The following is a 16,621-nucleotide window of genomic DNA, read 5'->3' on the forward strand; positions in this document are numbered from 1 at the left end:
AAAATCACAAAAGAAAATCTTATCAGGCCACTGCTGGCTTGGCTTTTCAATACTTTTGAGGACATTTTATCAAAATGGTGGCGAATTTCTTGCAGTAGCCCCTCCCATACCTACGAACATCAGTGGTTCCGACTTTGGGACCAGCAATTCTATGTCGTCGTGCTTTTTGGTTAAAATTCATGAAAACAGTTCTAGATTACCAGTAGCACCAGCACTGTGTTGAGGGGAGAAGGGCTATGAATGTTTGGCTAATTGGGGAATGGCAGTGATTGGAGATGTTTTTTTCTTTTCTTCCAAATTTAAATGCCACCTCACTGACGAACCTCAAGGTGCAAAACTACACAAATGAGACAATGTTTAAGTAACAGAAAAAAAACCTTAAGTTCTGTTAGCATTAGAGATACCCTTATTTAAAGAAAATGCTGTATGCACACACTCAGAACACTAACATGGAAGCCTGTTTTAGATGTTTTTGACAGGAAAAGCCCTGTATTGCAGTAGAGCATTTTATATCATTAAAAAATCTACTTACAACTAAATGTAGCTTTTGAAACTTTAGGTAAGCAAATTTGTTCTCTCTCTCACACACACACAGAGTTGCGTCAGAAAAGGCCAAGTGGACCAATTATAATAAACAGCATAAAGTATTGCATTCCAGAGCAGAGACAGCAAGGCCTGGACCTTCCAAATACAAGCCAGGTTTTATAGGCTCTCACAAGTGGCCTGTGGCAATATCTGTGAAGTATTAGGGTACACCATGCGGCTTTAATTAAGGTTCTGCAACAAATCACTGCAAGTAGATAATAGTGAACAGAAATGGGAGATTTACTCTTACTTGCAATGTCTAAACGCTTTGGAAAAAGGTCGTTGGTTAAAATCTTAACTAGAGGTTAGAAACTGCCAAAGCTGTACAGATAGACAGTTGCAGTCAGACGTTTATATACATGGACATGAATGTCATCATGGACATGAATGTCAGGGCAATATTAGGCTTTCAATGATTTCTTTGAACTGTTCTCTTTCTGTGACAGAATGATTGTCCAACATATATCATTAATAGAAAAAAAAGAATGTGGTGCACAAGGTTTAATTTACTTTAGGTTTTCTGAAATCAACACAGGGTCAATATTATACACACAATACACCTAATATTTGGTTAAGTGTCCTTTAGAAAGCTTCACCTTGACCACAATTTTGGTAGCAATCAACAAGCTTCTGGCAGAATTCTGGTTGGCTATTTAACCACTCTTCTTGACAGAAGTGGTAGAGTTCATGTAAACGTGTTTTCTGGCATGAACCTAAATTTTAAGCACAGTCCACATATTTTTTGGCTGGGTTGAGGTCAGGATTTGTTTTAAGCTTAATGCTAGCCTGCTTTATCCATTGTACAACCAGCTTTGATGTGCGTTTGTAGTCATTGTCCTGTTGGAACACCCATTTATGTCCATGTTTCTGGTGGTTTGAGGTTATTCAGTATTCCATCCACTTTGTGCAATGCAACAGTTCCACTAGCAGCAAAACACCCCTAGTGCATGATGCTACCACCACCATGCTGGGACAGTGTCCCTCTGGTCATTGTGGCCAAACAACTCAATATTTGTCTCATTTGACCATTAAACATTTCTCATGAAGGCTTTTTCTCATGTGGTCAGCTGCAAACTTCAGTCAAGCTGGAAGGTGCCAATATTTGAACAGGGGCTTCTTTCTTGGATGGCAGCCTCTTGATCCATGGTAATGTAAAACTCGATTGATTGTAGATAGCCTTCTAATAGCTTCCAGTTCATGGCAGGCCTGTGCCTTGGTGGTTCCTGGGTTATTCCTGACCATCCAAACCAATTTCCTCTCAGCTGAGGGTGACAGTTAAGGTCTTCTTCTTGCAAAGTGATTTGGCAAAGTGGCTACACCTCCCAATAACTTGTACTTGCATACAATTGTTTGAACCGATGATACTGGATTCTGCAGCTGTTTAAAAATGGCTCCGAGACATTCTTAAGTTGTTTAAATCAATGATCATCTTTTTCAGATCTGCACTGAGCTGATTGTCAAGACTACATTGGTCAATTCAGTGAGTGCTGGCAAACAAACCCTTATGTTGGCACAGGGAAGCTACCAGCTGTAGTCAGTCAGTCATAATCACGAAGAGGAAATTAAGAGGGCTTTAAAAGACATTTTGGAAATTTCAGTACTGAATTAATAATTTGAATGGGTATGTATGTAAACTTCTAATCACAACAGTTAGGTAAGTACAGATAAAAATCACACTAAAAGTACATGTGAATAAAAGTCACTTTTTTAAACTAACCAGATTACTGTTGAGCTATGCAATCAATTTCTTCCAACCACAAGTGCCACTGTGGTCCATCAGCTTTACATAAGCCTCAGAACTATAGCATATCTGAGACTGAACCTCATGTGCATGTTAAGACAGTAAACTGTATTGTGTTCAGCCTCAGATTTAATCAGAAATGAGTCATTTTTGAATGGTATTTTAATGGATGTGTGAATACAGGTGTCCTTTCAGTTCCTACTTAGCTATAGCCATGATTTATCATGACTAATCAAGAAGTAAAATGTAGTGCAGTTTAACAGATTTAATCTACTGATGTAAAATTACTGACTTTTACAGGGTGTGCAGCATGAAAGCATGCCTATAAACGAACCGCAGGTCAATGTTTTATTAACTCTTAAAACCATTATACTAGTATACCATTATATAAAACCAATATAAACAAATATTTGAAAATCAGTGGCAATAGTGAACCTATTAAAAGCATTATGAGTGGCACTGACTAAAGTACTTGATCTGATATCACAGGCAAAGAGGAAATGTTAAAGGAAAGAAACTGAACCACTCAATACAATGAACTTTATATGTTTATTGATTAACATTTCTTAAGGTCAATAACTACTACTATACACCACATTTTATTGAACTACATGTTGAACGAAAAAAAAACCTTGTCAGAAAATAATCATTAAAAAGAGGAACTATTCAACAATGTGTGTAAAAGCTGTCAAAACTAAAATATGCTCTGTAAGTACAGTTACGATCACAAGTTTACATACAGGTGCATGAAGGTCATGGCAATATTGGGCTTTCAGTGACCTGTGAACAGTTTGTAGCAGAATGACTGTACAACATACAACTTTAATAGAAAAGAAAAATCCCAAGAAATTGGTGCACAAGTTTTATTTTCAGTTTTCTGAAATCAGTACCGGGTCAAAAATATACATATACCCAATTAGATTATTACGGTAAGTCAGTGGTGCTGAAAGTTCCAAAATGTCTGAACTTGCCAAGGCCTCTTACCTTCCTGTTAGTGATCATGACTGACTACAGCTGGTAGTTTCTCTGTGCCAACATAACAAGGGTTTGTCTGAGAGCACTCATTGGTTTGACCAACACACAGTACATTGGGAAAGTCCAAGGAGCTCAGTGCAGATCTGAGAAAGAGGATCATAGGATTTACACAACTGAGGAAACAGAGCAATTTCTAAACAGCTGCTGATTCCAATATCATCAGTTCAAACAACTGTATGCAAGTTATTGTTGAGAGGTGTAGTCACTTTAGTGGAAGAAAACCCAAACTGTCACCCTCATCTGAAAGGAAATTTGTTCGGATGGTCAGGAACAATCCAGGAACCATTAAGGTACAGGCCTGCCACAAACAGGAAACTGCTAGAACACTATCTATAATCAGGCAAGTTTTACGTCAGCATGGACTTGGGAGGCTGCTGTCCAAGGGAGGAAAAAAAAAGAAAGGAAAAAAACCCCACATTCCAGCTCAACTAAAAGTTTGCAGCTGACCACATGAACAAAGAAAACACTTCTGAAGGAAACCTTTATGATTAGATGAGACAAATATTGAGTTGTTTAGCCACAAAGACCAGTCAACTATTAAGCATGGTTAAAATATGGAATAAAAGTATTTGATTGTAAGAACATCTTATTTTTCATGAATTGAAAAAACTATCAAATTTGCAAAAAATTTAAAAAATGCTCAGTTTCTCAAAATCCAGTGAATGTGGATATAATAAAACAGTCATTCCACTCAATTTCATTGTGCATGGCTTATAGCCAACTTGGCGCTATGTGGCTCGTTGACCATCAGCTTATGTATGACTCGATTTCGTCGAATAACCTTTTTTATATATAAAGACTCTGCATGTATAAATTTTCACCGTGTTGATTTCAGAAAACCCAAAATAAATTACATGTGCACCAAATTCTTGCTTTTATCCATGTTGTACAACTATTCTGTTGTACAAAGAGATCATTAAAAGCCCAATATTAACATTATATTCATGTACCTGTATGTAAAGTTCTGACCACAACTGTAAATAACACTAGACTTTGTTTCAAGCAACGCTTATCAAGACTAACTGTATTCCACTTCCATTTGGTTTGAGGCAAAGAAATCATTTATCATTATCAATATATGTTAATGTAATGTATATTAATCACATCCCTTCCACCTCCAGTAAATGGCCTGCGCTTTTCCACATCTTGTAGCTCTTCTTGTGTCTCTTTTCCATTATCCATCATCTCTTGGAGGAATATACTGGTTCAGGGTAGATTGTACGAAAGGTCAGGTTTATCCGAGGCCCACGGTCATGGTACTCTTTCGCCACCTGATGCTATTCAACAAAGTTATTAAGAAAACAGACAATTATAGAATAAATTAGCCTTGAGGAATATGATGGGTCATTTCATATACTACACACAGTATTAGCACATAATTAGTATGACAGTGATCTGAACTAACTGCATGCTAGACAAATGTACACATTTTTAACTGTGCATCTCATTTGGGCCACACAATGATCATACGGTCAGTCAGTGCATGGTCTACCAAGTGACCAATCTAAACCACTAGTAATTTCACAATTGTGTAATTTTGTCTCTGGGGAATTGCTATCAGCAGTCTCAACCCATTCATAAATATTTACTGTATTTTTTAAATAATCTTTTAGCAAGTTGTCCATGTTGGATTAGTACACCTAATTATGGCTCTGCAATGTAAATCGTGTCTGACTGAAGTGTGCTTTCAGACACTTTCCGAGATCAAATTAAGAGCCTCAGAGACAGTCTTTAGGTGTTGCTATAAAATGTCCTTGACCTTTTTCCCTTATTGGTGCTCTCTGAAAAATGGCTCTCACTGGTGTTTGTGCCAGAATCCAAAGCAACTCTGCAGCAGGGGGAGAATACCCTTCCAAGGCTTTTCATGTTTAGCTGGCAAGACAATAATGTAATGAATGGGCCTGTCCGATCTCTAGTAGTTACCCAGGGTTTACATGGTTGCATTATGTATATTCACGGTTTAACGTTACCACTAAAGACTGTACATAATTTATCTGCCCATAATCACCAGGGAATACATCAGCAGCAGTATAAACAAGATTGTACAGTTCTTCCTTATTTAACACACACTATTCAAGAGGTCAGTTTATTCCAAAGGCCTTCAGTGTGCTGTGACTTTCAGGCACTTTGACTTGCGTGTGTATATTTTATATATATATATACACACACACATATATATATATATATATATACACACACACACACCGAGACATCTAACAGTGTAGATTAGATGTTAACAATTTTAAGAATAAACAACCAATAAGGATGGCCAGGGCAAGAGACTATTAACCAACTGTCCATTTAATACATTTAGATAGTTTAAAGCCTTCACCAATAGTGCCTTAGTTCATATCATTTTAATACCAAAACTGACAAGCTAAGGCCTAACCACCAAACCCTGCTTAGTTAAATTAAGGCCTTTGGACAGAATACAAGTTAATGCTGGAAACTACTTTTTAATCTACGGCTGACTGTGGTGTCCCTCAAGAATCTATATAAGGGCTATTAAGAGTTAGATGGATCACAGTTGGCGACACAGTAGTGTAGTGGTTAGTGCTGTTGCCTCACAGCAAGAAGGTCTGGGTTCGAGCCCCGTGGCCAGCGAGGGCCTTTGTGTGTGGAGTTTGCATGTTCTCCCCGTGTCCACGTGGGTTTCCTCCGGGTGCTCCGGTTTCCCCCACAGTCCAAAGACATGCAGGTTAGGTTAACTGGTGACTCTAAATTGACCGTAGGTGTGAATGTGAGTGTGAATGGTTGTCTGTGTCTATGTGTCAGCCCTGTGATGACCTGGCGACTTGTCCAGGGTGTACCCCGCCTTTTGCCCGTAGTCAGCTGGGATAGGCTCCAGCTTACCTGCGACCCTGTAGAACAGGATAAAGCGGCTAGAGATAATGAGATGAGATGGATCACAGTTGTTTTCAATTAAATTAAAATCACAAATCAATCTCTTTTAAAAACTTTAAATAACTTGAGTACGGGTAGAATACATCAGTCAATGGGCGAAGAATCTTTGTGATGAGAGATTTGAATAGTAGTTGGTAAACAAGAGCCATCTTCAGCATGGAAATATTTTAGAAATCAAACAGATCCTCTTTTTTCCAGGATTTGGAAATATATATTCATACATTCATTGGGTTTTGTGTAGATTTCCATAAACTGCTATATTTTGGCATAAGCAAGGGGTCTGTTGCTCTCTTAGAATTAACATAAAATTTCAGTTAGGTTGACGTGGGGCGGCCTTGGGCTGAGGTGCCGTTGAGCAAGGTACCTGACCCCTGCCTGGGCGCTCTGGTGTGACTGCCCACTGCTCCAAGTGTGCGCCAGATGGGTTAAATGCAGAGGATGAATTTCATTGTGCTTGAAGTGTGCATGTGACAAAGGTTTCTTTTTCTTCTTCAAAATGCAGATTGCTTACAGGCACCAAGAAAACACACCTCAGTTTTGGTATTCTCACACTAGCTACTTTACAGGATCCAGTTTGACATTTTGCTCTTTATTTTTAAAAAGCTCTTAAAAGGTCTAGCACAGTGGTCATCAATCTTTTCAAACCCAAGATCACTTAAAATTTCAAAACAAGTAAAGATCTACCATTCATGAGATATATTTACCTTGTCTGCTTGGAATGCACATCACTTGCACTGTTTAAATCGCATTACCCAGAACATTACTATAGGATTCATCTTGATATATACACAACATTTATGCACAGAAATTCTAGTAGGCTACTCACGATCAAATATTTTCCAGTCATTTCATTTCACAGCAGATCAAAGCTAGTGAGATATTTCTGATTGCATGCATTCTGAAAGTACTTTGTAGTCAGGATACTGCGAGTCTAATACTGTGAGATACCTCTCTGCCAAGTGAGTGCAATATTTTTACTTAAAATGAGAACCATGGATGTGCCCACCCTTCATGCAAGGTGAAGAGAGCCATCCTGCCCTGGTGATTGATATCTGATGGATCTTTTCTGAATGGATCAACATCCCAGAAACAAAGAAAAAACGGAGGTTGAGGACTGCCACACACAACTGTACAGGATGTCTTTGTATGCTGTATTTTTAAGATTTCCCTTCAGTGGAACTATAGGGATCCAAACCTGTTCCATGATGACAATACCACTGTGCAAAGTCCATGAAGACAAGACTGGCATGGAAGCACTAGTGTTCTGCATGGAGCCCTGACCTCAATTCCACTGAACACTTTTGGGATGAGCTGGAACGCTGACTACACCCCAGGTCTTTTTGTATGACATCAGTGCCTGACCTCAATAATATACAGGGTGTTTCAAAAAAAAAATTGATATAAATTTCCCCAATCTAATAACTTTGCCAATTCTCGTTCAATTGACCTCAAATTTTAACAGCACGTGTGGAGAAAGGTCAAAAGTTTATGTTTTTATCTTTTTTAGGTATAGAAATGCCATTCACTGGAAAAGAAAAGGCATTTTGTGTTAGAGTACGCTCGAACACAGTTGAACAAGACGAAAATTTGTTAAATCGTTCATAGAATCCACATACCTTTGAATTTCTCACTCAAATTTTGAGGAATAAATCTTTTATTGCTCAACATTAAGCCTGTCCAGTTTCATTTGCCTAGACTACATAGTTTCTGGGATAGTTACATCTCAAATGATATCAAATTTTTTGAAACCCCCTGTACTTATGGGTGAATGGGAAGAAATTCTCACAGCCACGTTCTCTACCTATAGTGGAAAACCTTCCCATAAGAATGGAGGCCATTAGAGCAACAAAAGGAAGACCAACTCTGGATGGGATGTTCAACAAACACATACGGGTGTGGTGGTCAGGTGTACACATACTTTTGGCCATATAATGTGATTCTATACCTGCCAGTCTTCTTGAGTGCATCCCTCCATTATTAAGAGTGTTCCATGACTCAATGGTATCTTCACCTTCTCTGCATACGTGTAGTCTCCATTTTCTTCCTAAAAAACACACAAACCTGATGTGCGTATTTGTCCACACACCTGTTTAAAAAGTTCATGAATAATAAAATTGATATGACCAAGACACCCATTCATCTTAAGCAACCCCAACTGCTACAACAATCAATACAGCAAAACCGATCACTCACTGGAGGAGGCTTCTTCCGGAGGCTAAACACCCTTGTGTCCCCAAGACTGAGAGAGGCTATGGTGGGGTGGGGGCCTAAAGATGCCTCATTATCACTGTGCCAAGCAATGCTGTCCTTCCCATCACGGTACAGGTTACACAGCAATGAGTTAAAGGTACGAGATATCTCCTGCTCTATAGTCTGGCGCAGATTCAGGAGGATGGGATGCCACTATGGGACAAAACAAGGTTGGCTAGGTATGTGTACAAAGAGAGAAATAGAGAACATGAGAGATTTTTTTTCCCCTACAATCCAAATCATGGTATTCTAATAATGAACTTAAATACTCAATATTAAGTAATATGCACAGTAATTTTTTTTCCAATCATGGCCCAAGATAACTTTATCCATAAAAAAACAAAACAACAACTTGCGTCAAGTGAACGACACCATATAATCAATGGATTTTTTCCCAGTGCTTATTTTAATTCATTGCTGCAAGATGTGGATGTCTGCTTACAGGACCTCTATGAGCACTTGTGTAAACAGCATAATGTTATAAAAAAGCATAAATGAAGGAGCAGAATCTGATCAGGTTTAACATAGCTGACACTGACCCATTAAAATATGCCTAGATCTGGTCCAATACCAATTTTTGGGGATCTGATCCTTTTACCCTACTTTCAATATTTTGAACTCCTATACAAACCAAAAAAATTGTGTTTCTAGGAATTTATTTCCCATTCAGTATGCATGAAAAAGTAATAATGTATTTTTATAATAACCCCTGGGCGGTACGGTGGTGTAGTGGTTGGCACTGTCGCCTCACAGCAAGAAGGTCCGGGTTCGAGCCCCGTGGCCGGCGAGGGCCCTTCTGTGTGGAGTTTGCATGTTCTCCCCGTGTCCGCGTGGGTTTCCTCCGGGTGCTCCGGTTTCCCCCACAGTCCAAAGACATGCAGGTTAGGTTAACTGGTGACTCTAAATTGAGCGTAGGTGTGAATGTGAGTGTGAATGGTTGTCTGTGTCTATGTGTCAGCCCTGTGATGACCTGGCGACTTGTCCAGGGTGTACCCCGCCTTTCGCCCATAGTCAGCTGGGATAGGCTCCAGCTTGCCTGCGCCCCTGTAGAACAGGATAAAGCGGCTACAGATAATGAGATGAGATGAGATAATAACCCCCTCCTTTTACAATTATGTTGAATTGTACTTGTATAAGGTACAGGAAGAATTAAAAGTGAAAAGAGAAAATGGCTGAAACCTTCGGGTTAGCTTGCATCGTGGAGCGAGAATATGTGTAAGGAAGTTCTCCATACCAGCAGGTCAACCTCGGTTCCTCATATGCTTCACCTGAACCAAGAAACATTTTACACTGTCAGCTGAAAAGCATGCACTTTTGCATGTCTATTTATAACTGCAAAAGTAGTGGAATTGTAATTTTCTCTCCATTTTTAAGGATTTCCCACACAATGTCCATGTTAAATCTAGGAGATTTCAATTTTTTTTGTTGTTACTTGTTTCAAATATGAGAACGAATCTAACTCTGATTGCACAGAAAAAAATAATATGCATCAGTAACAGGAGCTTTGGTCAAACAAGATTTTGTCCAAATGAAATGTTTATTCCCTTAGTATATTCAAGTCAGTATGATACACTGCTAGGCCTGGAAAAGATCAAAATCTGTGCTGGAGGCAGTAGCAGGTCTGCCAATTTAGAGAGGAAGAGGGTCTGGAAAAAGTGAGTCATCAAGTGCATGCACACACACAAACAAACTTCTTATTTCACAATAATCAGAGATTTATTTTTAATATAACATGCTACTGAATTTAACATGTTACTGAAAGGATTCTCTCTTCGATGTGCGTCAACTTCATTTGTTATCACTCACCCATCATGCCATAATTGGTCTTCTGTGACCATGGAAGCTCAGCCAACAGTTTAGAGAACATCCAGTCTGCTTGCTCCTGGGACACAAACCCAGGAAGGAGTCGCAGTCTAAGAACAAACATAACACTGGCTTTAAAAAGAGGCATGAAAGAAAAAAGGCATCGCATAAGGAGACACTGTTGTGTTTAGCAGAGCCGATGATTTTGAAACACTGATCAGTTCACACTTGATGAAGCCTCTCCTGCCGAGAACAACACTGGGCATTTTTCTGTAATGTTCAACAACTTTGGAGACACTTGCAGAGGGTCTTGCACCGCTCCGCAATGCATTTCATCTGCAGCGCCTTCATATATTCAAGCTTGTGTATTTGGACTGTCTGCTTAATTTCAGGCCAGATTGAGATGGCTGTTACAAAACATTGATTTTGTTCCTGCAAACAGTTCAGTCAGTCAATCTGGATACATGTTAGCAGAATTCACGACATCCAAGAGCCCCTGGACCGCTGTCCCACAAAGAACAGCAACAAAGCATCAATGCCCCATTACCAGATTTTATAGTGTGGATCAGGTGATTTTACCTTGTGTGCAGTTTATTTCCATCCTGGTACATTTTTGGATACCTTTTATGCCCCTTCTCTAATATACGCAGATCAACAACAAGCTGTCTATTTTGCATTTTCTCCATGGTGATGGAGAAAGTGATTTTACATGCGTGCAACCTCATATTTGGTCAAATGCAAGTATCAAGCTAAAGAGGTTATACAAGTTAGCTAGGTAGCTTAGCACACACACAGCTGAAAGATTCCAGGTTTCATAGCATTCTCTAAACTTGGCTGTGATTGGTTCATGGAGCCTAGTGACATCACTACGTGAGCTCATACTCAGTAGTTTTATAGTACTGAGAAAATCTACTTTAAATGGGGGTAAATTTGTTATGACATATCTAACCCAGGGCAGCACGGTGGTGTAGCGATTAGCGCTGTCGCCTCACAGCAAGAAGGTCCGGGTTCGAGCCCTGTGGCCGGCGAGGGCCTTTCTGTGCGGAGTTTGCATGTTCTCCCCGTGTCCGCGTGGGTTTCCTCCGGGTGCTCCGGTTTCCCCCACAGTCCAAAGACATGCAGGTTAGGTTAACTGGTGACACTAAATTGACCGTAGGTGTGAATGTGAGTGTGAATGGTTGTCTGTGTCTATGTGTCAGCCCTGTGATGACCTGGCGACTTGTCCAGGGTGTACCCCGCCTTTCGCCCGTAGTCAGCTGGGATAGGCTCCAGCTTGCCTGCGACCCTGTAGAACAGGATAAAGCGGCTAGAGATAATGAGATGAGATGAGATATCTAACACAAACACTAATATTTGGACTGAAATGAGCCAGCCTAGAAAAGTTCAAATTTAATATTTAAAAATCTTTCATAGTACTTCACAGGTATTAATAATACTGCCACGGGTTTTAAAAATAAAATACAATTAATGAGTTTGCATAATAATAGGGCAAAAAGTTTTTTTTAGCTATCTGAATTAAAAGAATCATTTTGTGCAATATTTTCTGCATAGCCCCCCCCCAACTCCGCTTTTACATTATGGGTAGGTAGCACATACGACCCTACAGTGCTACCACTTGCATGATCTCATCTCATCATCTCTAGCCGCTTTATCCTGTTCTACAGGGTCGCAGGCAAGCTGGAGCCTATCCCAGCTGACTACGGGCGAAAGGCGGGGTACACCCTGGACAAGTCACCAGGTCATCACAGGGCTGACATACAGACAACCATTCACACTCACATTCACACCTACGGTCAATTTAGAGTCACCAGTTAACCTAACCTGCATGCCTTTGGACTGTGGGGGAAACCGGAGCACCCGGAGGAAACCCACGCGGACACGGGGAGAACATGCAAACTCCACACAGAAAGGCCTTCGCCGGCCACGGGGCTCGAACCCGGACCTTCTTGCTGTGAGGCGACAGCGCTAACCACTACACCACCGTGCCGCCCCACTTGCATGATATACAGACAAAATGTTAAAATACAAACAAACAGTGTATTACAGTTTAATTTCTCTCAGAAGAGTTGAAGAGGGGTCACCCAAAACACAGAAACAGCCTTCAACTTACAAACAAACAAACAAACAAACAAACAATGCATTCAGTCACTGCTACCTGGATATGCCGGTGGGACCTTGGCTGATCTCATAAACCCCAGCATCTCTGCCAAAAAGAGAAAAACAACTTTCATTTGTGTTCCTCAAAATGCTCCAATTTGATCGTCTAGGGCCAAAAAGAAAGTAAAGATCACTCACTTGATCACCTTCTCCACAGGCATCACTCTGATGGGCTGGAGTAAACGTACAGAGTTTACCAAAGGAACAGGGTTATGGTGTGACCTCGCTCAAAATGCATTACTTAACGCTTACCTCAGCGGGCTGATTGAACTCGAACGTTACAGGTCCAGCCTTCCATGACCCAGACTTTTGCTCCCTCGGTGCTGTAAACATTTTAATGACAGTATGTAGTATTTAATTCATAAAACCAGCTCCACAAGTTCTCTCATATAAAACTAATTTGAAAGTTGTAGTGTGTTCCTGGATCCAAATTACAAAATGGATGTTGACTTTTGCATTTCACACTGTGCTAGAAACAGGGCTATTAGATTTGATGGTCTGTTTGGTCCAACAAGCTGGGTTCAGGCCAGATGGCATTTCCTACCTGTTGAACATGCTGGTTTGGGAACAGGTTTGGCCCAAGAGCCCTGCACTCTTGCTCTCTGGCGTTTATCTCCCATAGAATTCAACTGAATCAAATGAAATAATGTTATAATCAGATTTGTATTGTAATATTAAAGAGTGGTTGGGAGGTAGAGTCAGTCTGCCACCTTCAGGTCTAATGGGGTAGAACCTATGCAGTTAGCACAACATACAGATGATTCCTCACTGCTGACTAAATTTACAAATCAACCCAAACCATCAAGTCGAAAATTCAGGAGTTGAACAGCAGATGAATTTAAGGACAGATCTCTAGCTGTATGTTAACAGAAAGTCTGGAGAAGACTGACTGCCAGCATGCAAATGTCAATCTGTTACTCAGTGACTTTACAAAACCTGGACCTGATTATCCTGTCAGCTTTAATTCACACCTTGCAGTGAACGAAAAACCTCACGCGTTACCAACAGATCTGTATTTAACTCTATAAAGCTGCAGCATTTCAGTAAGTCAGGTTCCTCACGTCGCCTTTCAGCAAACTACTGACATGCTGTTCTCGAGGGAGTCGATTCCTTGAGCCGACTCTTTTAGGTGAACCGACTCGCACATTTACCTTCATAAATTCTCCCTGATTATACTAGTTTATTTATTATTTTAAAACGACGTTGTAAAATACAATGTCAAGTAATGTGAGGAACAGGAATTATAATCATTGGTCCTCATGCAACAACATTTCCGGATTATAATTTTAATTTCCTCACAGTGAGCTTGTATGAGTGTGCATTATCAGGTTCAGCAAACGCTCCTAATGTCAGATAACTGTGGAGCTAAATGACCCTGAATAAACAAACAAATGCTACCTGTGTGTAATTCAGCGTGCTTTCATGAGAATTGTAAATTAGCATAATTAACGCCCCAGTAATACCATATAAGGCGATGCATCCTTCCCCATATGTCAGGAAGTTTTCATTCATAAACATGGCCTTTACGAGTTCAGGGATTGAAGTCCTGCTTTCGGAAATCCAGTTAACCTTTAATTACTGCCTAATTTTTCAGAATTATGTTTATTGTCCAAGTATGTTGATACACACACAAGGGCTTTGGTTCCGGCAGTTGGTGTGTCTCTAGTGACGGGGGGGGGAAAGGGAGGAAATGTATGTATATATAACATAAGAAAAATGCATATATGTATATACAATGTACAATCTGGACAATATTGACATTACACAATATAATAAATATGCAATCTATAATAACTATTATACACAATATACATGATATACAATAACTATATATGCAATGTGTCTAAAATATCTGTATTATACAATATCTATAATCTCATCTCATCTCATCATCTCTAGCCGCTTTATCCTTCTACAGGGTCGCAGGCAAGCTGGAGCCTATCCCAGCTGACTACGGGCGAAAGGCGGGGTACACCCTGGACAAGTCGCCAGGTCATCACAGGGCTGACACATAGACACAGACAACCATTCACACTCACATTCACACCTACGGTCAATTTAGAGTCACCAGTTAACCTAACCTGCATGTCTTTGGACTGTGGGGGAAACCGGAGCACCCGGAGGAAACCCACGCGGACACGGGGAGAACATGCAAACTCCACACAGAAAGGCCCTCGCCGGCCCCGGGGCTCGAACCCGGACCTTCTTGCTGTAAGGCGACAGCGCTAACCACTACACCACCGTGCCGCCCATATCTATAATCTAAATATATAATATCTAATAATATACAATAATATATTATGCATTAAAATATTTATCAATAATATACAATATCTATAATACACAGTATAAATTATAAATAAATAATTTAAATAGTTTCGCAGTTTGTGATGTACATATTGATTTTGTACGATTATATAATAGCATCAGTAGCCAATTTAAATTAATGTTATCGTTTGGTTATATTAATATATTTACAATATTATAATTATTCGAATTGAAGAGTCAAACAAGATAATACTAACTGTGTGTGTGTGTGTATATATATATATATATATATATATATATATATACACACACACACACTGTGTACTTGTGTATACACAGTGTGTGTGTGTATATATATATATATATGCGTGTTGGGTGTGTATATTATATATATATATATATATATACACACACACACACACGATGACGTGGACAAGATTTTCAAACTCAAAACTGCTTCAAAGTAATGAAGAAATATACAATCTATTAGTGAGAAACTTGGGTTTGGATAACAGCAGACTAATTACACATGAGGCCTGAAACAGCTCTGGACCACTCGTAAATTTTGTTCGTGCCTCAAAAAAAATTCAAAATATGAGAAGAATGGTGACTGCAGCAAGTCCAGTGTTGGTCTGAGTGGTTCTCGCAGGAGGCCCATTGTGTCTGGTTTAGATCAAACTGGCAATGAACCGAAAGAGTCGACTCTAATGGGTGAGCTGAACCAAGTGATCCGACTCACTGTAAAGAGCCGGAACATACAGCAAACTCGGTGTATCCAGGATAAACGTCCGGCTTCCTGCATACTGAACATTGGTTCCTATTTAACATACAGGAAACCTATTTTTCAACAATCAAAGAGGCATATAATAAAATAATGCTTTTTTAATGTACAGTAGACATCAAACAAATTAAAAAAAACACCAAACAAATCTGCAGTATACTAGTTACATCAAATATGTATTTATAATCGGTTTGATTTTCAAAATAGTTACTAAGCAATCAACACAAAGTGTAAGGTGAGGTAACCTGAGTGCACCTTGGCATAGACTTTACACGTGTCTCTCAAATGTGTTCATTTGAAATCTCGTGACTGTGAAGGACATAAAGATGAATTTACTTAATTTCCATACTATCAAACCATTCAGTAATCCAATGCCCTGTGGTTGGGGACATTCTGGAAGTGAGCATTCCCCTCAAGATACTAATGTTTCATCATATGATAAAGGTGATCAATCAAAGTAACTTTGTATTTATTTGCAGTGATGCTTACCTCTAAAGAGAAGAGTGGACCCAAAACACAATGAGAATATTATCTTTATATCCCAGTGACTGGATTTTGCACCAGACAACACAAATGTGCATTTCTCTGTGTAATGAGGGGTTTATGTTCCGCACCCTTACTCAATAACATCTCATCTCATCTCATTATCTCTAGCCGCTTTATCCTTCTACAGGGTCGCATCCCTCTTGATATAGTTGCAGACATTCTCAGTCACCTGAGGAACAGTTGCATGATATTCATATGATATATGAATGGCTTTGTTCTTATCGTATGGGCATTAATCTAATTGGGTGTGCACTTTCAACCACAATTTTCAAACTTTATCATGGCAAGTGTCACTTTAGCGAGTGTTCTTTTTGAAACACAGCCAGTTGAATAGTGTTTGTGAGGTCTTTGATGGGCAGTAGTTCCCCAGTGGTTAATGCTACTGGTCTACTGTATGTGTATAAAAGTTCAGTAGTGGCCACTACCACTATTGATCTTTTATACAAGAATCTTAAACCTCAACTGTTCAGTTGTATCCAATTGCATATCATTTTGGGTAAAAGCATCAATTAAATGAGGTTAAAAAAATTGCTGAAGCTTATGCCAGCCAT

General features: G+C 39.6%; 1 protein-coding gene across 2 annotated transcripts; it reads right to left on the reverse strand.

Annotated features, from left to right (window-relative positions):
• Positions 1-2,902: 2,902 nt before the first annotated feature.
• alkbh3 (alkB homolog 3, alpha-ketoglutarate dependent dioxygenase) lies at positions 2,903-13,575 on the reverse strand. 2 transcript variants are annotated; one of them, XM_060908956.1, is made up of 10 exons: positions 13,447-13,575; positions 13,020-13,104; positions 12,728-12,798; positions 12,614-12,648; positions 12,474-12,521; positions 10,322-10,428; positions 9,695-9,783; positions 8,459-8,668; positions 8,211-8,309; positions 2,903-4,638 (listed from the first exon to the last, which is right to left on the reverse strand). In XM_060908956.1, exons 2-10 carry the CDS (start codon positions 13,093-13,095, stop codon positions 4,543-4,545), a joined length of 831 nt encoding a protein of 276 aa, XP_060764939.1. In that variant the 5' UTR covers positions 13,096-13,104; positions 13,447-13,575; the 3' UTR covers positions 2,903-4,542. The 2 variants fall into 2 exon arrangements, with proteins under 2 accessions (XP_060764939.1, XP_060764948.1); XM_060908965.1 differs by lacking the exon at positions 2,903-4,638 and having other exon boundaries at positions 8,262-8,351; positions 13,020-13,575.
• Positions 13,576-16,621: the final 3,046 nt, after the last annotated feature.

The sequence above is a fragment of the Neoarius graeffei genome, chromosome 2, assembly GCF_027579695.1.
Source record: "Neoarius graeffei isolate fNeoGra1 chromosome 2, fNeoGra1.pri, whole genome shotgun sequence".
In the NCBI taxonomy this organism is placed as follows: Eukaryota; Metazoa; Chordata; class Actinopteri; order Siluriformes; family Ariidae; genus Neoarius; species Neoarius graeffei.